General features: G+C 38.3%; 1 protein-coding gene across 1 annotated transcript in view; it reads left to right on the forward strand.

Moving 5' to 3' along the window:
* The window catches only part of vps50 (VPS50 EARP/GARPII complex subunit), a 105742-nt gene extending 80666 nt beyond the window's left edge, over positions 1-25076 (forward strand). The window contains exons 23-28 of the mRNA XM_038724686.1: positions 11035-11183; positions 13324-13420; positions 14280-14438; positions 17814-17935; positions 23027-23216; positions 23369-25076. Coding sequence (XP_038580614.1) covers positions 11035-11183; positions 13324-13420; positions 14280-14438; positions 17814-17935; positions 23027-23216; positions 23369-23488 — 837 coding nt within the window. The 3' untranslated portion in view covers positions 23489-25076. The remainder of the gene's footprint in view (positions 1-11034; positions 11184-13323; positions 13421-14279; positions 14439-17813; positions 17936-23026; positions 23217-23368) is intronic.
* The last annotated feature ends 1416 nt before the right edge of the window (positions 25077-26492 follow it).

Consider the following 26492-nt stretch of genomic DNA (forward strand, 5'->3'; position numbering starts at 1 on the left):
TACTGGTTACATTAGCAGCTAACTACTGCTAACAGCAGCTGCTACAAAGGTAGCTACTCTTTTAGCCGTGCAGCTAGCGGTCCTGCTGATTCTGCCCAGCTTTGTGCTCTGGGGGTGTGTTGGTGTTTACACACTGCTTTATTCACTGTTTTACTCATTCAAAGCTTTGCTCTTATCTGTTTTCGAATCCCTAGACATTCATTTTTAGATGTTTTTTTTTTTAATTCATTGTGAATTACAGGGCTTCATTTCTAATTATTGCACAAGGGTACACACGCTCCCTGGCTTTGATGCTTGATGTCTTAATACTAAACAATTTTGTTGGTCCACATGGGGAAACCATTTCAGCATTAATACTTCACAGACAGAAACAAAACTTGTTTTCCGTTTCGCTTGTCGACAGACTACAGAAGTCCTCAATGACTTTGAGGTTGATGTTTGCACTGTTAGGTAAGCTGTTATTTCTCAGCTACTGGATGTCAATAAAGCTGACAGCATCAACTAAAGAAATTCATCCCAAAGGTTTTGGGGTTATGCTGCGCTCCAAAATTCCTAATCAGATTATGATTTGGCTGTTAAATGCAGTTGCAGTGAAATGTCTCATGAAGTTTTATTTTTATGTATAAACTCTTGCTGAAAGGTGCCATTACTTCCACATTTTTGACTCACTCTTTTGTTTTGTGCCATTCACATTAATTATTGATCATCGATGAAGTCTTATCAGTGCCTGACAGGGCGGAAAGAGACACAACAGCATGACTGAGCGAGTGCAGTATCTGCACCGCAAGTGCAAAAAATGGCAAGGGAACAAAGACTGCAGGGGAATAGTTTGACCTTAAGTATAGCTTCTGTTGATGCAAAGAAATTAATTTTTTGGTTGGAAATTAAAGAGACCACACAGAGAAGACCAGAGGCAGAAGCGTGAAGAAAGTTCTCAAATATCTTTAGACATTTGGTTTGTTATTGTAGGCTAAAGGTTTGTCAAGTGTATTATGCTCAAATAATATATGCATAAACCAAGGTCCAAAAAAGTGATAAAGCAAGATTTGTTGATGTGATGTCATATATTAATATATTAATTTGCCCCTTTTCTTACAATAATATAGTTACCTTAGATTTGTGTATATATTTGTTTTCAACAACAAACAACAACTGTCAGCATAATATTGTCAGCGATTTAGAAGTATTTAGATTCAATGTTTTGATTGTTGGTGTGTTCATATGTTATATAGAAAAAGACATCGCTATGAGTAGATGTCTTCTTCAGCTTGGTACACTGAAGTGTTACTTAAGTCATTAGAGTGGTCTTTAGTTATATCTGTGACTTAGAAGTAGTAATTGTTTGAATTACTTCAGTATACCCAGAGCGTTTACTTTTAAGTGTTATCCAGGGGCAGAGTGGTCTCTACTAACAAAAACTGGAACTCTCTGTCTGTGACCAGGAAGTTTTGCCCTCGTTTTTACTCATCATTTAGCAAAAATGTCTTAAATGGTTCGTTAACTCAGGGGCCACTTCTATGTAAGAGCACCTCCAGACAGATAATTAAAACACAGTATGCTCACAAAGAAAAGAATCGTTCTCTCCCTCCAGTCCTGCTTTTTTGCCCCCGTTTTGCTACTTTAATTTAGATTACAATGGGCATTCAAACACCCACACAGATATTTCCTTTTCTCTGATATAATGGCCATAAGTATATTGTTTTTGTTCAAACCTCCTCTGTGAACTTTGATTATTTTTTATATGAAGTACTCAAAGTGTAATGAAATGGATGACAAAGGCTGTTTTGATTTGGATAGGAGAGATAGAAAAAATGCTTTGACATGGACTTAAATAAAAAGTCCACGACTCGTTAGCTGCTACTCTAGCCAGCAAAGGGCTAATGGTTAGCATAACAAGCAGCCTTATAATTACATTACTCATGGTCACTTCATTCAAGTATTCGTGTCCAGCAGGGTTGGGGGGTAATGGATAACATGTAACGGCGTTATGTAATCAGGACACAAAAAGAAAGTAACTGTATTCTGTTACAGTACAGAGAAAAAAGAGTTAATCAGATTACAGGTACATTTTGTAAATACGGGGATTACACATAGGGATTACTTTAAGCACAAAGTTTCCATGAAACAGAAAGCAGAGTGCTATTTGCTATTTACGTGTTTCCTGTAAAAACACAAAGCTAGGCCCATGGGCCCTTATTTTGAAAATAATATGTACGATAGTCAATGGCGAGAGACAACTTATTTTTTGAACTGTGCCCTGGATTACGCATGTGATGTTTGTCAATTTACAAGATATGTCCGTCAAGAAGTAAACAGTAAAGTTACATATTTTTTGTGTGAAAACCGTTCATTGAACTGCATCTTTCTTCTCCCACAATATACGTCACCAACATGTTAGCGCGGTAATGCTAGCTAACAGTAATTGCTTGGTTGCTGCTAGCTAGATAACTTGGCTATGTTCCACGCTGAAATATATCTCACCTGATGTGTTTAATCCATTTTATCGCATCATCCTCTCATGCAAGTTCATTGACGTTAGCTTCAGTCATTGAGAAAAAAAGTTACAACGTCACATAAGCAACTTTTGCCATTTGTGGTCTTTGCAATTATGTATTTTCGCAGTATAATACCCCAACAGTTTTACACCAAACTGCAACTTTTTTTACTTTCAGATGTATTTTTTAAATTGACCATCATCATATGTGTAATTTAGAGCAAGATTCAAACGGGATCAAAAAATTTGTTTTCTCTTGCCATTAACTACCGCACATATTTTTTCCGAAGTAAGGTCCCATAGTGGTCCACCAGAAGGGGAGGGACTTAGGCTCTCTATTTGTCGCATTGGTGTGTAGCGAGTAGTTGAATGTGGTTACACCCCCACCCCTACCTGCAGACTCTGTGCGGACTGATTACAGCTCCCAGTGAGTGAACACGGCAGCCAGACCTGGTGTTACACCGGGACAGAGCACATCCCCAGAGAGCGGAGGTCTGACCACTGGGAATAGGCTACAGGAGTGCAAAAGTGGTTTTCTGGCCGTTTTGGCTTTTGTCTTCATGTCATGTTCACTGGGAGGCTGCTGAGCGCAGTTTTGCTGCCCGCTCGTCTGGTGCCGCTCCCCGCCATCATTCCCTTCTGATGATATATGCTGCCTCGTCGAAAAATGCCACCCTTGCGCAAATCGATAGCAGAGTCTGTCGAGTCGCTCTGCCCTATTGAAAAATGCTACCTTTTGTGTTCCCGTTTCCAATCCCATAAAGGTATAACTCTCACAGTATTATGACGTCTTCTGTTTTTTGATTATATTATTACATCATTTCGGGGGTAGCGTATTCTGACAGACTAATATCCCCTATCAAATAATTATCCCACAACAGAATCATTTTAGATTGCATAATATTGCAAATATGATCCTGTTTCAGCAAAATCAGTGAATAAATTTGTGCCTTTGTGTACAGTTATCAGTGGTGCTCGGTCCCAGAAATACTATTTTTCAGCGATCATAAAATTAAGAAACCTTTTCATTGGACACTAAATTAATACAGGCCCCCTATTGCAGGATGATTCATCAACATTTTAAAATTGTTTTCCAAGAAATTACACACTCTAAAATGTCTTTAAGAATTTTTGTCATTGATGGGCAAACATTTAAACACTGATTTTGATTTCATGGGAATGGGATATTTTATAGGTAGGCAGATTTATTTAGTCAAAATACAAGAAGTTCAAAAGTGAGTTGAGTTGAAGTATGTCTTCTTCTTCTAATTCCCTTCTGCTACATAGCAGACAATACACATTAATATAGAAGCAATTATAAAAATGGTAAACGGAAATAAACTATATTCAGTGGAGCAGTGCTGAGGATGAGTTTAAAAGTCTGATAGCTTGGGGGGAAAAAGCTGCTCTGCAGTCTCATGATGCGGAAGCAGAAACTTCAATATCTCTTCCCAGAAGGCAGCAGGGTGAACAGGCTGTAGCTGGGTGGGTACTGTCCTTTAGCATCCTTTGGGCTCTGTGTAGGCACCTCACCTCACTGATATCACTGATGCTTGGGAGATGGGTACCAATGATCTTCTGAGCAGTTTTAATCACCCGCTGCTTATGATTGTTTGTTTCTCAAAAAATCCACTGAGCAGACAACACTTCTTTAATACTCTTGTCTTTATGCAAGGTACAAGGTTTAGTCATTATACAGCACAAGGCTGCATAACGATACAAAATTTGTAGTTCCTTCATGCTACACACACAATATATAACCAAGTTTAGGCCTATATTATTATTATTATAAATACATTTTTAAAGTAATCCTCCCAACCCTGGTGTCCAGTTACTGGCTTAATCATCAGAATTATCTGTAGACAACTGAATTATTAAGGTAATAGGTAGCTTATGTCATCTTCATTCTTTTCTTTACGTTTTAACACAGTTATTTTTCTGTCCACTACTGGTCTGGTCTATTGTTTTAGGATTAGCTGGCTTTATCAACTAACTCATTAACTGCTAATCAAAAATTAAGTGTGTCTTGATTAACAGTGGGGGATTTTGACGAGATATTCTCCAAAAATTCTACATATCCATAAATTACACATAAAATTATACACTGTTGCTGTTTACATTTGAAGCCAGTCTGGGAAGCTGCATTTGCTTAAATTGTATAGTAATTTAAAAAAGCATTAATCTTGAATTAAACAAATGTAATAATCATAGTGTATTATTTCAATTCATGTAAAAAAACAACAATAACATTCTATGTCATTACTATGTCTCAAACAAACAATTGAAATCAGGTCTAATGTGCAAGAGAAATCTTAATGATTGTGTTATCTGTGAAGACCTCCTACTGACTCTGTCCTGATTAAATAATTTACATAATTGCATAGATTACTCCCAAACTGCAAATGAAAATACTTTCTCTAATTAAACTTCAGTCTGCTCCTGTACAGTAGGTTCATTTAATGGAGCTTGTTTGAAGAAAGCATATTGTATAAGTCTCTTATAAAGCAATTAGAGGAGAATGTGGATACATTTTTTAAGCTCTACATTTCGTAGTTGAGGTCACCGATGGACATTTTTCTAGCACCACTTACACGTAAAAGGTTTCAGTGGGCCTCCTGGCTTGTTTTTGTCTATCAGTAACTAGATTCAGGATCTTTTATCAGTCGACTGTTTTCTGTTCCTCTGTACCAGTGTTGAACAAATTGTACCCTGCAGTGCACCCTGCTTGAAGGATGCCAACCTTGTTTATTACCTGCAGGGCCTGGAATTTACTTTTGCCCTTACTTGCTAATGTAGCTGTTGTTGGTCTTCAGAGTAACCTGCCTTCTTTTTTTCTCCCAAATCAAAACACGTTTTTCCTAAAATGGAATTAAATACAAAATATCTGCATTTCATCAACTTTTTAAAGTTATACTTTAATTACAGAATATTGCGATTATATTGCATAACTCCAGATTATCAGTTCTAACTAAATAGACAGTCTTAAAGAAAAAACGGCCCAGCCAGACCTATTATGGGATACTTCTTACTTTTTTTTGTTGTTTGCCATGGCTCACTATACTTTCTCATGATTTCTTTTCCTTCATTTCTTGTATTTTTGGGGTGGTCAGTCGGTGCACAAGGTTCTCTGTCTCTGTTCAACTCAGTCAGAAGTTGATGATCACATACATTAGTACACTGAGATGAATGTCTTCACAGTGAGAAATGGAAACAAGCATATTTTTCTAACTGTAACCTGCCAAATTGAAGTCAGTCATATAGAAAGGAAGGTACCTCTGGCTATTTGAATTCTCTCTGAAAGCTTGTTTGATTTGTGAATGTCTTCTGAGTGTGTGTGCTCAGCCTTTGGCTCAGCTCTGGGTAGCAAATGCAATTTTGAGAGCATCTCATTGTAGAACTAGTTTACCATGCTTGGATGCACATGACACATTTATTTTTTCACAAAGGAAATCATTCTCATGGTGGTAATAATAAACTCAATGCATCCGCTAATAACGGATTGACGTTAATTTTGAACTTGTCAAGTTGTGGGACCTCTTTTCTTTTTCTCATTGTTTACATGAAACCATCAACAATGAATCGACTCTGTAAGGGATTCACATGCTAATGACTGAAATGTCATCTTGTCACTCTGAAACTAATGAGTTTTTACTGTAGCGTGATTGTAGGTAGTGTATGAAAGATTAAATGAGTGCCATTGCCTGTGTATTTTCTAGAACAGCATGAAATTATTATTTTTGTTACGAATAAATCTGCATTTTCTTTTCTTTTTTCTTGATTAATCGTGAAATGTCAAAAAGTGTATGGGGAAAAATGCCATCCACTGCCTCCCAAAGCCAAAGCTGACATCTTCAAATGTCTTGTATGTTTGACCAAAACTCCAAAAGCCGAATATATCTATGCTTGATATTAAACACAGGAAAGCAGCAAATCATCTCATTTGAGGAGGTGAAACCTGAGAATGTTTGGGATTTCTTCACAATTTCAGCCGGAAAATTACTGAAAAGATGAATCGATTATCAAAATGGTTTCAATATTGGTCCAGTATTTACTCTGAATTATATTTTCTGTGATTTACTAGAATATTTTACCCACTACAGCCACAGACGGATCAGAATACCAGAAATTGTTCAGTAGTCCTTCTGACAATTCTTTTAGCAGATATTGAAAATCACCACATACCAATAATCATCATAGAAGAGCAATTTTACTATTTATCTCAGTGGAATAAAAGAGAAACTACTTTAAGTTTTAAACTCCTAAATATCTTCAGCAGCTGCAGGATGTAAATCAAATGAGGTCTGACCTCTTCACTATAAGTCATGCTATATGGAAAGGTCTGCTTTACCCCCAGTTTTTCAGGCCCTTGTATGACTTGAAAAATCTATCACTTTAATTTGTCCAATATGGCATTCTTTTGCACATACTTGGCAAAGCAGCAGGCACATGAAGTTGGTTTACTTTTATCTTGCTGAGGTCGTTTGTCATTTTGATTGAGTGTCATCATAAAAGTGACATAAGTGTTTGTGCAGTCGGATCTTTGAGGATATCAAATAACCAGCAAGTATACACTACAGTTGAGCACAGTAGGTCCACAATGATGACTGTCGAGTTCATGTCTTTATATGTGAAGCTATTTTTAGAAGTTTGAATCATGAGATAAAGTTTTTACCTGTTTTCTAATAAGTCTCAGGTTTCCACCAGCTGCGTTTTGACGCATCCCTGCCAACAACCACAAAGATCACTGTGCTTGAGTCATACTTGACACGGGATTAAGAAGACGATTCAGCAAAGTTCCGTCTCATTTCTAGGAATTAATTTATGGAAAGAAATAAGCTCACTCATCTCAGCCTCTTTTACATTTATTTGCAGATTAATTAATTCCAGATTTGCAGGACGTGCTCAAATTGTACACCAGTATTTGTGTCCGTTTATGTCAACACGCTAGATGTCTTCCCAAGTATCAGGCATGATTTGCATGGGACACTAAAGGGCAGAGAACAGCCGAGAATTATGTTAATGCTATTCTATCAAGTCATGTTTGCCATTGTGAGCATATAATGATAGTAGATCAAGCATCTAATACACTATTAAGCATGAACTATTTATGCAGGGCTGACACTGTATTACATTCAGTGTGAATGTCACCCTAAACAGGTCAAAACATAAAAACCCCGTTGAGGTTCTTACAAGCTGCCAAAGCTTTAAGCACGTCTAAAATTGTGTTTGCACTCACTTTGTCGCCTTGGAATTGGAAATGTAGATACATAAAATTTTAAATGTCATGGATGCTTTTTGTTTGTTTTTTGATAAAAATGTTTTAATACCTTTTGTTTTCAGTCTAGCTGTTGCTTCACTCTGAAGAATCCCCACAGAGATATACGCAGTTGGAAAAGAAACAAGACTCTTTTTTTGCATATTGTGTTTATACTGTATTAGCACAGTCACTGAAAGGTCAAGCCTCATGTGGGATGATTAAAAATAAACCAAACTAGACTTCCCTGTAATGTCAGATCAATGCTGCCGAAGTTAAATTGATTTGATTCAAATCAAGGAGAATGTACAACTTCCTGTGTGACTTTCATAATGCAACTCAATGATGGAAGTCAGTATGACTTATAACTTATAACTACAGAAGAAATGCAAATGAACACTCGGCGGCAGTGGCCACTCAAGAAGGTAAGAACATTTATGTCGGAACAGCTATACTTATTAAACCTGAAATGGGGTTAACTAACTTGTAAACTGTGTTGAAGTACAAAATACTTAAAGCAACCAGGTACATAAAAATCATATATTAAAACCTGGAGCCTGGCTTGTAAATGAAGAGGTCTATCTCACACTGAAGGTCTTCTCGGTGCTTCTTTTGTACCCCCCTGCAAGCACAGTGTCCCAAGCAGAAGCAGATCTAAAATAAGAAACCAGTGAAAGTGAAATTAATTTAGAATTTAAAAAGGTTGTAAATAACCAGAAAGAGAAAGTAGCTACATTAGCATTATAAGTGCAGGTACATGTTTTGACCACAGTGTAGCACCACTCTTCTGTTACCAAACTATTTTAGAATCATAAAAACAAGGACAACAGCAATATGTTTTCAGTTATCTGCAACTTTTTAACAGTATATTGTCTATTTGCATGTTGGTCTGGTGCGTCACCAATACAAATGGCCACCAGCTGCTGCTGCGCAACATTTTTCATCATGTTCCAAATCTTAAGTCATGTGTTGTCACAGATGGAAGTGGGTACTAATAGTCTTTCTGGATTAAGTCCATAACCGCTGGTCTTTTGTCATGTTTATGTGCTGTGTTTGAAAGGTCTTTTAGTGGCTTTAGCTCTTCACAGTGATCAGTGACCTAGCATTTTAGCTTCAAATGTGTTCAGTCACACAATACTTTTTTATTTTATTTATTAAAAGATATTAACAAATGTATTAAGTAGAACTGGAGGAAATTACATCAACTTTATTGTGATGTCGTGGAATACGGAAAGTATTAAACCTGTCATAAATCATTTATTTATTTATTTATTTATTTATTATGGTACCATAACAACCTTCATAGGAATACTGATTAAGTGTTTCAGGCCTTAGAGTAGTATTGGCACTGTTCGTGAGACAGAGAGGCTGAAAATGCCACAGCACATTTACCGGTACAAGCTCCTTAACATGCATAATACATATTAAAAACATAAGCAGCATGTGTAAGTCCTAAAAAGTACTAAAACAAACATCTGTATGATGTACTTCAGTTATTAAATAAACAAGTAAAAAAAACTATAATGTTCATCTTTCATCTCCCTAGAATAACTGCACTTTTAGCAGGTTCAGCTCTATAATGGCCAAAGTGTGGATGCTTTGGTGTAGACGAGAGGTTCTACTTTGAATGCTCTGCAGCTACTTGCCACTTCTGTATTTTAAATAGTAACAGTATGTACATGGGCTAACCTTATATGCTTTGTTGTATTGTCCCATTTTATTGTTACAGTCTTCTTGCTCTTCTTACATATTACCAAGGTTGGTTGTACATTTGATCTTTTGTAATCAAAAAACACTTCCTTACTACTGAAGTCACTCACCTTTTTGGAACTAACTCCTCCACCGTGAGCAATGTTAGTTTCGCTTTCCGCCATGTTTTCTGTTGCATTGTGTAACGCGTTGTCATCACGTCGGAATATTGCCGTTATCACGATATGCATTTTTTTGCATATTAAAATTTATACAGATATATTGTGAATGATATATGACACACCCCTAAACAAAATTTATATTCATCGTATTAACAGACAGTTGCTCTTTGGAGAGAGATATATATATCCATAGGGAAGCTGTTAAATCCCACTGCTGTAAAAGTTAGATAATTCAAGCATTAATCTTCTGAAAGTGATAAAATTTTATGTCAGCCTGATAATGGTTTCTGCATCACTGAAGGTTTGATTGAATGCAGAGAGATAACTTTGAGGTGCTGGAAAGGTTGTAGGTTTCACATAGGAGGAGGCAGTATCCATCTCCAGCAGGTCCAAAACATAAATTGTCAGTAGAGCTGCATAGTGTGCATTTTTGTTCTGTATGCTGGGCTGTTTATATATCTTGTTTTACGGAATAGATGCTGTTTGAGGAACATCAGATGCCATCTTCTTTAAACTGTGCACCTCACTGCCTGTTTTACAACACTGCGTCATCTTCAGCACAGATATTTTGCCTGCTTTCAACTTTCTTATGATAAACTAGTGACATGTAGGCCTATTATCACACGTTTTATGTGTTATGATTTTTTTTGTGTCAGTTTTTCAGGAGAAGTGATGTAACCATTGATTTGCATAGTATGCTTTGATTTACACACTTCCTTCTCCTAAAAGAGCTCGTCTAATGTTGCTCGTACACAATGCGCATGAGTGCAGTATTTATGTGTATGATATGGGACAGCATTAATAGCTCCCATTCATTCATTAGCTGTGTGATTGCTATTGATTTGTTGGAGCCAGTTTCAGGGGGCTTTGAAGCTGCAGAGTACAAAGCTCGACATGCCAATGTGATACGTCATCATGCCACTTAGACATGCCTCATAAAGAATAATATGATCTGCCCTCCTGTATAGAATCTCAGTGGCTTTGTATGCAGATATGGATTATTGGGATTGATGGGAGGGGATTTAGATTGAAATCTTTCTTTTTCTTTTTCTATTTCAATTGCTTTTCAAATGAATGCATAAAATGATTGCTGGATGGGGAGGTGTGCTGGAATACATCAGAAGGAAGATAAATACTTGCTGTTGAGGAGTGTTTGGTCAGCAGAAGTTTGTGAGAGTGTGTGTGCTTTGGATATAAGCGAGTTCCACAAGGCTGATTGAATTTCAGATTATGCTTACCCACCAGCAACCATCTACATTTTGTCTTCATTCTGCATGCGAAACATTTATTATGTTAGCTTAACTGTTAAAAAGTACGTCATAAAAGTACGACAATGCTTGGAGGTGAACCATTTCAGGAATATAATGGAATTGAATATGCATGCTTACTTGCCCATTCACCTGTGTGTCTTCCAGGAGGCAGTGGGGGAGAATGCAGGAGTCCACGGGCCAGCGGAGGACAGGAAGGAGAAAGTGCCCAGCCCCCATCTCAGCCAACTGGTGGTCCTCACTAACAGTGGGACTCTTTATGGCCTAGCACAGAGGGTGGTAGCCACTGAGTCTCTGTAAGTACTCTCTGCACAACATTCCAGTTAAACCACTAATAATTGCTTTGCAGTGATACTACTTGATAAATTACTCCGCGCAGTACGTAAACCCAAAACCATGCAATAATTTAAGTAGTTATAAAGTAAGCAATGTAATTACACCCTAAGACAACACACAGCAGTATTGGTTTTTATGCCTCTGGTATGGGGGAAAAAATTATGACCGCAGTGCTTTTTAAATATTTGTACTTGTGAGACTTGTTCATCAAAGTTGATTAAGTTAAAAGGACTGGTTCTCGCTCACTGTCTCGCCTCAAGGTGCCCACAATTTCATTAGGCAGTGTTACGCTGCCTGGCCATCAAAGACTTGCACTACCTGCAGTGTGTGTTTGTGTGACGCATCGTTGTTTTCAACAATCACATCGATACAGCTTGTTAAATTGAAAGGAAAAAAAGATTATTGAAATGGAGAACTGAGGCGGAGAGAACCCTAAATAGAACTTTTGCCGTCAGCCGGTCACTAACTGATGTATTTTCAGTCTGTGTACTTATTCTCCCTTTCTGTCTGTGTCTTACATCCACACACACACTATAAAAAAGTACCCTCATACATGATTAGGTCAATCCTATCGTCAGTGCTGACAACTCTTGGACCCTGAGAAGCCTGCAGTGCACAAGTGCATTATAATGAAAGTCTGTAAACTGACGGCCCAGATGTCACCACGGCATAAATGCTGATTAGGCTTACACTCTCTCAGACAAACTTTTTCATGTATCGGAGGCAGGCTACAAGCTCAGTGGAATAAAAGAGCTAAAGTGCAGAGGGGAAGATATTTATTGGGTGCAGTTTTAAGGAAAAGGTTGTCTGGGGAGAAAGAGGGCAGACTTATTCTGGGCAGAATGGCATGAAGCGCTTTCCTGTCTGAAAAGATGTTATTATTGTGTATTGTGAGATCCTCTGACATCTTCAGCTTATGCCATTTTAAACATCATCTTGGAAAAAAAGCAAAAAGATAAGTGTTTTGTAAGGTGCTACTCTTGTTGTTATTCGCTCTTCTAGCTGTTGTTCAGGTGTCATATTTAAACAATTATGATCAGATAAGTGTGAACTGCAGGGTGGGCTTTTTTTTTCTCCCCACTGCACCATGTTGCCTAGGTAAACACAAGCTGTTCCAGCTAACCTTAATGTAATTTTCTCTGCTCCACGAAAAGAACAAATGTCCACTGGGCTCATTTACGGGGCACTGGCTGTGTTTAATGTAGCACTTTTAGATTTAGTGTTAACCAGACAGCACTTATTGATATTAAATATTTTTTTTAATATAAAGATTTCTGTAGGGGTTACCATGTTTTGTTCTCAAAATTGCACTGTTCAGCTGTGGTGTCGATGACCTCTGACTGTAAAGAAATCACTATGTGAGCCGTACTGTACTGCAGCAGCCATGCTCGTTAAACTCCGGTTTCAAACCTGAACTTCAGTCCTCTCAAACCTGCTCCTCCAGTTTTCATTTAGTGTACAGTAACACTTAAGTTCCGTCGATCAGCCCGGGTCAAAGGGTCTTCGAGTCAGAGCTGGATTTACAGTGGAATGGGGATATTAGTCCTGTCCGCATTGATTTGTTTTTTGTTGTTGTTGTTTTTGCCCTGTATTTCTATTTCTGCTACTTTGCTTGGTCTCAGTGTTTTTCAAGGATAATTGATATCCAATTATTGTAGGTGAGGAGGTGAGAGGCTTTAAGATTTGGAAATCAGAAGTAGTTTTCACAAAGTGCAACAAGACCAAGGAGCTGAGGGACTAGAGGATCATTTATTTTGTGACAATGCTGGAGTCTGTTCAATTATTTATTACTGTGTAACTGTAATGATCATGGGGAAGAAATTAAATTGTTGTACCAGCGGAGAATGGTGCAGCTGCACTTTTAGGACAAGTGCAACATTTGCAATTCAGAGAAAATGCTCAGAGGTTGCAAGCTAGCGTCAGTAAAGGTAAGCAAGCATTAGTAACATGTGTGCAGTGCAATGTCTCCCCGGTTGTGCAGATTTCATATCTATTCACATTATCAAATCTAAATCTGAAGTATGTTAGGGGTCAAAGATTTTACCACAACCACGCTGAATTAAATGGCTGTTTCTATTTGTTTTTGTTTTGTTTTTTCAGTGTGTTTCTGGCTGAACAATTTGAATCCCTCCAGTCCCACCTGGATACAATGATGCCTGCAGCCAAGAAACCCTTCCTGCAACAGTTTTATTCCCAGGTATACTTGCACCTCCTCTTGAAAGTCTGTCTAATTACAGTAACTGTTAATCATGTCGTCACTGTCAGCTGCAGGGAGGGTTGTACCAAACATCCGACAAAGGTGGTACCACACTTTCGTTTTTTATTTTTAATCTGTCAGAGAATTATTTTATAGCCACATGTGGAAAAACCCATTACTATCCAAAAGAGTATAATGACCAATATAGTAGTCCATTACTTTGCAAGCTTGTCATGTGCCTTGCTTTGAGGCTTGGGGGGCGTAAAATTTTAACACTTGACACTTTTCAATTAATTCAATACATCTCATGCTCTGCCATATAAACTTACAACAGCTTCTCATCTTTCACTTTAAAACATACTGTAGCATATGCCCAGTATCGTTCATTTAATGTGCTCAGAAAAATATATTCCAGTTGCATTCACTCCTTTCTTTGGAACATCATTCCGCCTTTTGGTTTCCTTAAATAGCTTATTTCTCCTTACAGACAAATGACTGTGTAACTGCGACCCAGCATTCAGTCCCGTTCTCGATAAAGATATGAGAAAATTGTATTGTCACTCATAACAACCCATGAAGCCCTTTCCCAGTCTTACATTTATTTTGTCCTCTTGACATTTGAAATGTTCAGGTACACAGACAGGTCTGTTTTCCCCAAACATCAAATGAATGTCATGTCCTATAATTTCACTCTTTCAAATATTGTGTGATTGATGACATTACATAACCTGCGCAACATGTTCATCTCGGAAGAGACGTTGACTCCATGCCTGCCTCATTGCTAACAATACAAAACATTTAAATCAACGTGTTGAATCTATCACACATACTGTATTGTATTCTCCCTTCTTTCTCTCAGACGGTGTCTACAGCCAGTGAGCTTCGGAAACCAATATACTGGATTGTTGCAGCCAAGGCCATCGACTACGAACAAATGTTGCTCTTGATGGCTGGAGTTAAATGGGACATTAGGGAGATAATGTCACAGCATAATGTATATGTGGACGTCCTGTTAAAGGTGATGTTGCATAAGAAATGTATATCACTGTTGCTAACATGTGATGTGCTATAATGTATATTGATGGTTTATAAAGAGATGTAGAAACAGAATAGAATTGGCACTCTTTATTATGATGGGAATGGAAACATTAAAGCAACATTAGTTTTTGTTTTATTGTTGTTTTGCCACTGGTGGAGCCAGTGGGAACAAGGTGTAAACACAGCACTGAAATATTAGCAACATTAGTTGTGGCTGAGGCCAACAATTCAATTTAACTCCAATATTCACTCTTCTTTAAGATCTGTTTTTAATCTTCATCAACTCCTAAGGGAAATATCTGGATCTTTAGCAGCTAAATACTCCATTTTGTTTACCAGCTAGACGCTAACTTCGTGTGCCGTTTTGTGCTTGGCAGGTAGTGTACAGTCAGTTAATCAGAGCTTTTACACTGCTGTAACATTTTCTGAGCATAAAAACCAAAACAGTGAGCTGAAAATACTCAAAAATCTAAAAAAAATATTTAAATCTAAACTCTTAAAGCTCAATGGAACTACAGAGTCGGTTCATAATTATCTGTGGATTTGTTTCTACAATTGGCCCCTTCTGCAATGCATGTAGCCATTGTTAATAATGAGGTATTGGTTAGTGCAGCTTTAGAGTTTAAAGTTTTCATGTCAAATGTAAATTAGTCACATCGCTGCATTGTTAATCCTAATTTGTGCTGCGTTAAGATTCTGTTCAAAACACAACATTGAGACTTCACTGGAACAGCCTTTTCTTATATTTCATAGAGAAAATATGCAAACATCTCCCCATTAAGATTGTTGCATCATTTATGCCACTGAGACTCTTTGTCAGTTGAATATAAATGATGGTAGCAAGACTACTGACATCCCTATTAAAATCTGTTTTGCTGTTCTAGTCTATTTTCAGGATAAGTTCAGACTTATCACAGTGTTTATTATTTTTCCCAAACCAAACACTAACTGACCACTGCAGCCTTCTCAGTGTCCTGCACTATCCACAATAACAAAAGTAGAACACACAAAAGGCAGTTGTAATAGTTTTGCTTTTATCCAGCAGGGATTTTTCTCTCATAGTGGGAGTTTTTTGTACTTATAATGTGGGGTAACCTTCTAACATGTGTGTCATTGATGTGAAGTATTACCCTTTAATCCACTTAAAGTCCAGAACACTTAGGGTCCTTGTTGCCCCTCCTGAGTTTAAAATATATTCAGGGATATCAATTATTTGGGATGGGGTGAATAATTTAGAGCCCGGGTCAGCTGTTGAGAGCTGAATGTAGATCTCCCTTGAAGTTTCAGCTTTGTTTGAGACCTTCGAGCTCAGCGGTCGCAGACATATTTTTGGAATGCAAAGTTTTCCACTAAACGTGTGTCTTTATGCATGCTGGCCACTTATCCCAATAAATTTTGGATGGGGTGAAAGGACACACGGCACTAGTTTTCTCGCCTGTGACGTTCAGATACAGAAAGGTCTTAAGTTGTTCGCTGCGGTGTGAAATCCTGAACAGCACCAAAGCGAGACAAATACCCATATATAGTATGCACCAGCATGTCTTAGAGAGCTGTTGATTAAATCACAGATGTTGTTGTAATAGATAAATAAATATATAGACAACCAGTCAAAGTTAAGTTATCTGCTAATGAAATGGCTCGCATATCGTTGTCTGGCTCTAACAAAGTGTAAGTCTAACTAATTTAGCTTATGAGCTAAATTGCAAAGGAGAAAATCTCTGTTACACTGGTCTGGTTTATATGGCGATTTGGTGTCAAAATGGTCCAGCTGATGAATTGACATGGTGCATATTACAACTAGCATGTGCTTTTCCCCATCAGGTGCTAATAGCCTTCTCTGCCAACTTGTCAGGCCCTCATAACACGTTTGGATTGTGTTATGTGTGTTGATTGAAAAGTGTGCGCTACATTTTGTTGTACTGCTCAGGAGAATGTTGTATTCATGGATTCAGGTTGATCACCAGCTTTCAACAACGGCATTGATTTGCATATAAAGTGGCATGGAAATGCGGCAGCCTCAGAATGACTTCATTGACAAAATGCTTAAGTCAGAAACTATTGTGGGACTGTTTGTGAATAAATATCATTTCATTCTATGGAAGCCAGGTTCATTTTTTGAAACACAATGCAGTTTGAATAAACGCCATCAAGACACAGTAGAAAACCACATACTTCTCCTGAACCATGTACTGCTATTTGTTCCCTTTAAACAGGGACATAATATCATAATCATATAATTTCATCCATAATTGATCATTTCAGAGTGCAGTTGCATAGCTGCAATCCCTTCCTTCAATACTGTACAGCACATTTTTGATTCCTGCAGCCTGCATATTCCTCTGGGATATTTCCTCTTTATTCTTTAAAACATAAAAGAGAGAACATTTTGAGGCTAGTTGTAACAAAACCCTCATGGCTGGTGTCCCTTTTTTCGTGCTAGGGCATGAAAATGATATCTTATAGGAAGAAATTGAGATACTTGTTGAGGAGATGTTAATACAGGTGTCAAAGGTCATCTCAAGAATGTATTGGAAGATATCAATCAAAAGAGACTGAATGTCGACTCATTTAACGCATCATTTGTCGCTTGGTGGATTCAAACATCCTGCTGACGTCTGTTAGGTACCTTTATGAAGTTTTGTTACCATCAGTCCAGAATGCAAAACCATAGAGTTGCTGTACAATAACCCAGACATACTGTATGCTGCTTAGTCTGGGGAAACAGTAAATTAGCTTTGATTGATCTGATTTACTTATACCATTATTACTTATACCACTACCAGAGTATGTACCATATATTAAATGACCAAAGTATTTAAAAAAAAAAAAAAAAAAAAAAAAAAGAGATGCAGTTTATTCTTTGCAGACTGTAAATAGTTGGGTTGTGCAATTCACAGTTTTATAACTCTGTAATGCTTTTCCAAGTTAAGATTGGGGGAGCTGGTGTTGGGTGTGATCCAGGAACACAGAGTAGCTGAGAGCGTGTCAGAGGCAATATATTTCTGTTGTTGTTCATGAAGACTTCTATTTTGTTATTGTTCATATTTGATCCCATAGTGGTTTGTTTCCTCTTGAGACTTGTTTGTGGCTGCTGTTGTGTACTGTTGCAGGTAACTTTTATAGCACTTAGGTTGTTTAGTTTTGTAATATACCTTTCACAAACTGGTAATGTGATTTTGGATATATCTTTAGAATACAAGTTTAATGTGTCTGATTACATAACAGAAAATTCACACTGATTTAATTTTCCAATTTTAAAAAATCCACCTTTTCAACAAAATTTACTTCTACTTCTTTTCATTTTACTTTACTTAACGCTTGTGTTCACCTGCGCTCCTCTCCTCCACCTTTCCAGGAGTTCGAGCAATTCAACAAGCGGCTAGGTGATGTTTCCAGACATGTGCGCATCCCACTGCCTGTGTCCAACGTCCTGTGGGAGCACTGCATCCGTCTGGCCAACAGGACTCTTGTAGAAGGGTAAGAATGTAATAAAACAACTCTTCAGCACCAGGGGGGGATGTGTGCAGCCCGGCATCTCACTAGTGAAGTTGTGGCCAAAGCTTTTTGAATTAATTATTGTTAAAACTTGTGTATTTTTGGGCATCCTATACCCCCCTTTCCTTCTGTATCATTCAGTCAAAAAAGCAGCGTGACACAGTGAACAGTACAAATGTACATGGTTGTTTATTTAAACAACAAAATGAGAATTTGTAACCCTTATTCGAAAAGCCTACTTTGTTGCGGTTTTGCCCTTGGTCTCTAGTTAAGAGCAAACCACAGTTTGTAAGCAAAAGTCACATGGACTCAGAAGCGAATCAGTTATCGCAGAGAGTCTTTATAACCTGTCAAACTACCTGTTTTAGCATTTTAAAATTCTGATTGCAGTTCATCCAACTTTACCCAAGCATGATGGACCTCTCTGTACACTTTGTGGATTTCTATTTATTCCTGTTAAGAGCACTTGAAGAGTAAGAGCACAAGTCCAGATTGCCGTTTGCCCTGGGTTGTGATTGTCACGCCAGGCTTTCCCACACAAGTAAAATCCATCTCTTTATAGCCACAAAAACATGTGCATATCCAAGTCTGAGAAGGACTGTTGTCAGCTCCTGAATGTACTAGCAGTTCCTGGCTAGCAGTTCCTACTTGCTTAAATACAGTTATTCATATTCAAAATCATTGAATATAACAATTATTGATAGTTTTTCAGTACAGTAAAAGCCTCAGTCAGCAGTAAGGCTTTGTATGTTAAATATTTCTTTAGGATATTCCAGCAGCTATTCAAGAAGAAATTCAATGCTATTGAAGTTGATGCTGGATTATACTGCGCTGCAAGGAAAACACTAATGTAAGCATGCAGCATCCAGTGCAGGCCTGTAGGATAGTAGTTTTATTTCATAAAACCATGGCGGGGGTTTGGAAGTCGATTGTCCTTTTTCTTGTTATGTCAGTCCTTTTTGCTTGAAAAGGTAACTTTACTCTCAGGTTACAGTTGTAAGTGGTGTCCCTAAGCTTGTCATGTACACGCACCACTACAGCATTCGTGAGTGATTGCATCACAGTGTTTTAATGGTGCTTTCAGACCAAACGCGAATTTAATCCTCACGACGCTTTCCTCGCGTGAGTACATTCACTGCAAGTGTTCACACACAATGCAAGAAGGCGATTAGAACCTGCGAAAACTTGCTTGAGTTGGAAATTTTCAACTCATGCGAAGGCCTTCGCGTTGCCTTTGCGTCACCCGACGGTCTGAAAGCACAGTTAGACCCCATCCACTCGCATCAATTGCGTTTTTACAGGAAAGCCTACAGAGATACTGATCGAGGAGGAATGGAATTTTTTTCTCTCCCCTTTATGCCTTTCTTAAATGTTTTTTTTTCTCTGTGTTTATCCCTCAGTTTGAACATCTGCACATCATAAATTTAAAAAAAAGAAAAAGATTCTTTCCAAAGCATGTTGTCAAGCACCGCAAAGAACAGGGGAAATTACCTGCAGTACATGAGAAACCTGGAGACTCTGTTGCCAAGTTCCTTTGGTATAATCCCCCAGGAAAACCACTCTTAAATCCTTGTCATCTCCTTCTCTTCTCATGCAGCCCTTCTGTGTCTCTCTCCAGCTTTCACCAAAGACCCATCAGGGAATTGCATGACACAGGCCACTCACTCAAACCACAGAACGCTCTTGACACATCCCCTGTAATGCATTCTATCACTTTCTCCCTTGTAAGCTGGGAGACCCGAGGCGTGATCAGTGACAGAACGTCAGAGTGTGTTTTCTTTACTCGGCTCGTGTGCGTCGAGTGAATGTGGGGAAAAAGGTTTTTAGATTGAAGGTGTTATAAACCCCCCCTTCTAATCAGACAGACTGGATTCACAGCAACACTGAGTCCGGCCGGCTGGATGGTGACGAAGTGCTAACAGCTGACGATTATAATGAGGTTGCACACATTTTATTGGGAACAAGAAATAGGCTGATGTCGAAGCCAAAGTCGTCCTGGGCTGCCAGTTTGCGCAGGTTACAGTTAAAGTGTAGGTGGGGTTGTATTATCTGCTGGTTCCCTAGTGAATCACATTAAGCCTGTGGCAAAGAACCTTGGTGTTTGGTTTGATAGTAATTTAAATTTCGAGCAGCACACCACAAAGCTTGTTCAATCATGTTTTTATCAACTTAGAAATATAGCAAAAATTTGATCTATGTTAACTTTTAAGGACACCAGGACTTAATTACACTGGCTCCCAGTGTGTTTTAGAATTGGCTTTAAAATTCTGTTGATCACTTTTAAAGCTCTTCATGGCCTCTCGCCTTGTTATATTTCTGACCTTTTAGTCCCATACACACCAGCACGTACCTTGAGATCCTCGGGCAGAGGTCTGCTGTCTGTTCCAGAGTCTCGACTGAAAACTAAAGGGGACAGAGCGTTTGCTGTCAGGGCCCCGAGGCTCTGGAACAGCCTGCCCGAGGAAATCAGGTCGGCTGAGTCAGTGAACTCTTTTAAGTCCCTTCTTAAAACATACTTTTATAGGAGAGCCTTTCCCGATCTTATTTGACTTTATTTTATCCCTTTTATTTTATTCTATTTTACTAATTTTATATTTATCTTAAACGTGTATTTTAGTCTTTTCAATGTTTTCATGCTTTTATCTTCTATTGTTTTTGTATTATTGTCTTTACACTTGTTAAAGCACTTTGTAACTTGTTTTTGAAAAGTGCTCTACAAATAAAGATTATTATTATTATTATTATTATTAGTTGGCGCAGCAAATTATTTAGGTTCAAAACAAATGCTTGTTAAGTGGTTTAGTGTTTGCGAAGTGTTTTAAGGGGGAGAGAGAACATTGAGAAACAGGAAAAGGGAACATGTTTACCTCCCAACACATTAGTTGAGCACTTTTCTTCCCATTGCGTAAGAGAACTTTTGAACTTTCCAATGAACAAATGGCCCATTACAACTGTGATGCTCTGCAAATTTAAGCTGCTGCTGCAGTCTTCTGCCGTCTGCTTAGTTCTCCTAGTACACTCCCTCCACACACACATAAACACACACATATCTCCCCACCCCTCTGGCACAAGGTGAGTGGTCATATTTGTTTGTTTGTACTCCGACGCGCTCAGCCTGTTATTCAATTTCTCTGTCCAGCGTTCGTCTCCCCTTAGAGATTCACAGAAATTGCTCTGTTAGCATTCTGAGGAGCTCAGACACTCAGCACCAAACTCTGGCAGGCCTGACAAGCAAAAAGAGAGAGAGGATGAAAGAGAGAGGCGATGAAAGAGGGAGAGAGGGTGAGGCAGAAAATGGAAAGAGAAGAGAGAAAAGCTGAAGTGTGAGACAGAGCAGACCTGGCTGTGTGGTGTGTTAATGTACTGTAGATGTCACACACACACACACACACACACACACACACACACACACACACACACACACACACACACACACACACACTGAAATACATCAGTACTCTGGCCCACACACATATTTACTGACAGCTGTGTTGACCGAGCTGACCTAATGTTTAATGTAAGACACAAGCACACACACACAGACTCATATATGTCCTTCTTTTTAACCTTTTATTTGAATTTGAGTTGATTCTGTATACGCACACAACATGCTCTCCAAATATTTACAAAAGGTAAAAGTAGAAAACCAAACCTAAACACACAGATTCAATCCGACAAAAAATATCGTATGAAGCAAAGTATAAATTTTAATAATATTTAATAATAAAATTGAAGCATAATTGAATATAAACACAAAAAGTGAATGTATTTTACCTACAGACCTGAATGAAATGTGTGACATGTACATTTAATTATTGTAGGTATTATTCATACAAATAGTATTGAAATATTAAGTACTTCTCTCCTATTTTCGTTACCTTTAAAAAAAATAAAAATAAAAAAAGTATTTACAATTGTTTTTAAAAACTCTAGTGGATTCTCAGTGTCTTCCTTCATCTGGTGACTTAAGTCACCACACATTTCTTTGATTACTTTGCTGCTGCAGTAGTGATGGTATTGCCATTATGACATTGATTAAAAATTGGCATATGACAAGCTGAAACACATCTTCTAGACAAATCTAATGCATAACACATTCACAGTGAAATACACTCACCGGCCTCTTCATTAGGTACACCTGTTCAATTGCTTGTTAACACAAAAAGCTAATCAGCCAATCTCATGGCAGCAACTCAATGCATTTAGGCATGTAGATGTGGCCAAGACAACTTGCTGAAGTTCAAATTGAGCATCAGAATGAGAAAGAAAGGGGATTAAAGTGATGTGTATATAGTACGTAGTGTGCTTGTTGGTGCCAGACGGGCTGGTCTGAGAATTTCAGAAACTGCTGATCTAGGATTGATCTGGGATTTTCACACACAACCATCTCTAGGGTTTATAGAGAATGATACGAAAAAGAGAAAATATCCAGTGAGCGGCAGTTGTGTTGACAAAAATGCCTTGTTGATGTCAGAGGAGAATGGGCAGACTTGTATTAAGGATTCAGGCTGGTGGTGTAATGGTGTGAGGGATTACCAATTGAGCATTGTTTACACGCGACAGCCTACCTGAGTTTTGTTGCTGACCATGTCCATCCCTTTATGACCACAGTGTACCCATCTTCTGATGGCTACTTCCAGCAGGATAACGCACAAAGCTCAAATCATCTCAAACTGCTTTCTTGAACATGACAATGAGTTCACTGTACTACAGTGGCCTGTGCATCCGATAGAGCACCTTTGGGATGTTGTGGAACTGGAGATACACATCATGTATGTACAACTGACAAATCTGTAGCAACTGTGTGATGCTATCATTTCAATATGGACCAAAGTCTCTGAGTAATGTTTCCAACACCTTGTTGAAAGTATGCCACGTGAAAGTGGCCAGTTAGTGTACCGTTGAGAGCTAAAATGAAATAATTTAAAAACATTGCAATAGGCTTAGATACATGACTTGATCATCAACACCTGTGATGACTTTCATGAATCAAAAGTAAGATAACACAGAATTGACTTGTACCTGAACATTCTTCTCTTCCCTTTCTGCTGTTTTGTCCTCTATCTACTGCAGCTATGCTAATGTTAAGAAATGTAGCAATGAGGGCCGAGCCCTGATGCAGCTGGATTTCCAGCAGTTCCTCATGAAGCTGGAGAAGCTGACCGACCTGCGACCCATCCCTGATAAAGAGTTTGTTGAGACCTACATCAAGGCCTACTACCTGACGGAGAATGACATGGAGCAGTTTATCAAGAATCACAGGGTGAGAGTGAAGCGGGCTGGCTGATGGAGGATTTTAGCTTTAGTTTTTTAGCAACCCTACGTATAAAGTTTCATCTAAGTGGTTGTTCCGCTCCAAAATGCGAACAGCAGCACGTCTGTTTTGCTGACTTACTCTTTGTGTTTTTTGTGTAGGAGTACTCCATGAAGCAGCTGGCCAACTTGGTGAACGTTTGCCTGGGCTCACACATAAACAAGAAGGCTCGTCAGAAACTCCTGGCGGCCATCGATGACATTGACAGACCCAAGAGATAGACTGATGAACAGAGCAGACCCTGAACATATCAACCAGCCACAGAGATGGACACTCCAATGGAGGAACTCCCACAGTGAATGTCTTCATTTTCAGTTTAGAGCATACAACAAGCTTTACGGTACACACAGAAGTGTAGCTACTATATACATCAATTGTTAGTCAAATGCTAATTATCTATTAACCTACTGTCCTTATGTGGTCAAAAACACAAACTGCCACTTGTTGAATGCACCTCTTGGCGTGCTTATGGGCATAAATGCTGCAACTTTCACTCTCAAGCATGCTGCAGTTACTCTACAGTAGATATACCATAATGCATGGCCTCTCGTTCATTAAACAAACATGCCGCTAATGGAGTTTCTCTGCAAAATGTCAGCAACCACAAACAATTTCAATCTCTTCAATGACCATAAGGAACAGATCTTGAGGAAGTTTCAGACTACAGATACGGGATCTAACAGTGTAATGTGGGCCGTTTACAGCATTCCATCTGTTGTCACTAAATGTGCTTAATTTCCAATACAACTCCAACCTTTCAGTTAAACGAAACAATGAGTAAACATTTATGAGTTGCTAAATTTGATAGTTGCGTAATGTTAAGTTTTGTGGTGAACACGTCCCAGTTACAGATCCAAGAAGAGTCTGTAGTAGTTAGAAACCTCCTATCTGGTGTAAAGCTTTGTTACATGATTGAATGTTCCCCTTGATAGAGATACAGTAGATCTGGGTTATTAATCACTTTAATCATTCATTGTAAGTTATTCCACCCCATGTGTGTGCTGTCTATTATTTCACTTCAGGGTATTTGTTGTGCCTGACTGGATGCTCTGCTTCTTTGTTTGTTTTGTCTGTGAATTACACAAATCTAATATAATGATAATTCTGAAAATAATATAAATTACCGTAGTTAGCGTAAATGTATTTTATATGTGCACCAGCTGCATTTGATTGTTTGCTCGGAGGAAATGATTTTATTGTGCTGGGGTGAGGTTCTGAAAGTTTTTGTAAGATTGCTTCTGTTCGATTTCAGTCTCCAGCCTTCTTGCTGAGCAGTCAGATGTTGGCTTTTTAAAACAAATTTGTTTTGTAGGTTTGTGCAGTCTGACACTGGTTATGTGATTTCTAAGGAGTTAGTAGTTGAAGTGTGTCGACTACAAGAGCCTTCCTCTAAGGCTTTAAGCTGCCCACCCCACCAGTCATCTCAATTAATTTAACCTGACCTGCCCAGAGGGCAGATTGATTTACTGTTAAAAGGAAAAAAGCAGTGAAGTTGCAGGTTTTGTACTGCTTCATGTTTTGTGTGCAACTATTCCAAGAAGATACTGTAAATGTGAATGTTTTGAACAATGTCTGTATTTATTTCTTGCTTTGTGTCTTGGTTGAGTTTTTATATGATAATTACTGAAAGTGTGCTGTTATTTATCACCTCTCAGTATCTGGTAACGCATCGGCTGAAGCTAATACAAATAGATAAACATTGTCAAATTATGTTAAGGGTCAAGTGCACTATAGTGAAAATGAGTAATCAGTGTTGGAACTGTAGGATGAAGCAAAATGATTCTAACATATTAAACACTAACAAATAGACTCTTACTGTCTGTTATTCTTACACACCGTATCCTTTCAGTGCTATGAATAAACTGCATAACCTATAAATCATATCCAACCTTTAAAATCCCTGTGCTCCAGCAGTTTGAGTAGTTGTTACCATTCATAAAAATATGAGTGTTGCCTTTCAGCAGCACCGCTGTCCATCCTAATGATGCTTTACTCAGCCAGAAGCAGGACACTGTCAGATTAATTAATTTGGCTTCCTGTGTGGTTATAAGCCCACAGCCTTCCTGTTTAAAGGGGAGCCTACTGATCAGGTTGGACTGAAAGAACTGTGAAGAACTCATAACTTTGATGACTCGCTGTTTTTATTATACTGTAAAACTTCAGTTAATAGCCCGGGGTTTATTTGCTTCAATGACTGAACTCACCATGCCTATATTTTGGACAGGTGTCTATATGGGACAGGCCTTAAATTCCTTACCCAGAAAAATCTTGCTCCGCAAAGATGGGAAATAAGCTACTATCGAATTGTTCATTTCAATCATTGGGAATATTACTTGTGTAAAAAATTAGGCTATCAGAGAATATATCAATTACAAATCATTCACTTGATCTAGCTCTGAGAGACAGCCCATCTAGGCCAACCTCATGCACAGATAGAGAGACTACCGTAGAAAGCTGGCAACCCGTTGGGCTTTACGATGCTTTATACATCCAGAATCCAGGCTTCTAATGGAGACCTGCGTTTATTTGTCAAAACATGTAGCCACACCGGGCCAGTAAGATGTATGTGTGATCAAGCTGAACATGTTCTTCCTCGAGTGGACAATCATTGATGACTTGGCCTAGTGGTTAAGTTTAAACATATATACAATAGATGCCGTCTTGGGAATAAACCCATTATACCAGCCTTATTGCATGCATGCATAAAGAATGTTTCTTTTCATAAACAGTATCTTCCACATCCACCAGGGAAAGAGCAAAAGAAACTCTTGTTGAATTTTATTGGTTATGTATAGTTTTTATATCAGATACACCAGGATAAAACCACCAAACACCTCTAACAGAATTTGCGTTTCAGTGTGGATCTAGTCAAATATATTAGCCCTCTTAAAAAAAACAGACAATATATAATAATAAAATGGGATTTAGCTATTTTTTATGGTTTATTGACTGCACATTTGTAAAAGGGAAATATGCTTCAGGTTAGCTCAAAGCTAAAGTGAAGCCTACCTTTACATCTTCACCAGGCATGGTCCTTTTGCTACCTAAACAAAAGGTGACCTAACTTGTAACTTATTTTAAAGTCTTACTTTTATGAGATATCCAATTTTTTTTTTGCACTTTAAGTGAGGACTTCTATTTTGATTCTTAAAGCACTTTGCACACCACACTGAAGGAGGTAAACACCTGACATGTTGTGTAAATGAGGTGAGGCCAATGAGCTTG

This window comes from Micropterus salmoides, unplaced genomic scaffold (genome assembly GCF_014851395.1).
Source record: "Micropterus salmoides isolate LMB-PRFRI ecotype aquatic unplaced genomic scaffold, ASM1485139v1 Ms_hic_scaffold_17, whole genome shotgun sequence".
In the NCBI taxonomy this organism is placed as follows: Eukaryota; Metazoa; Chordata; class Actinopteri; order Centrarchiformes; family Centrarchidae; genus Micropterus; species Micropterus salmoides.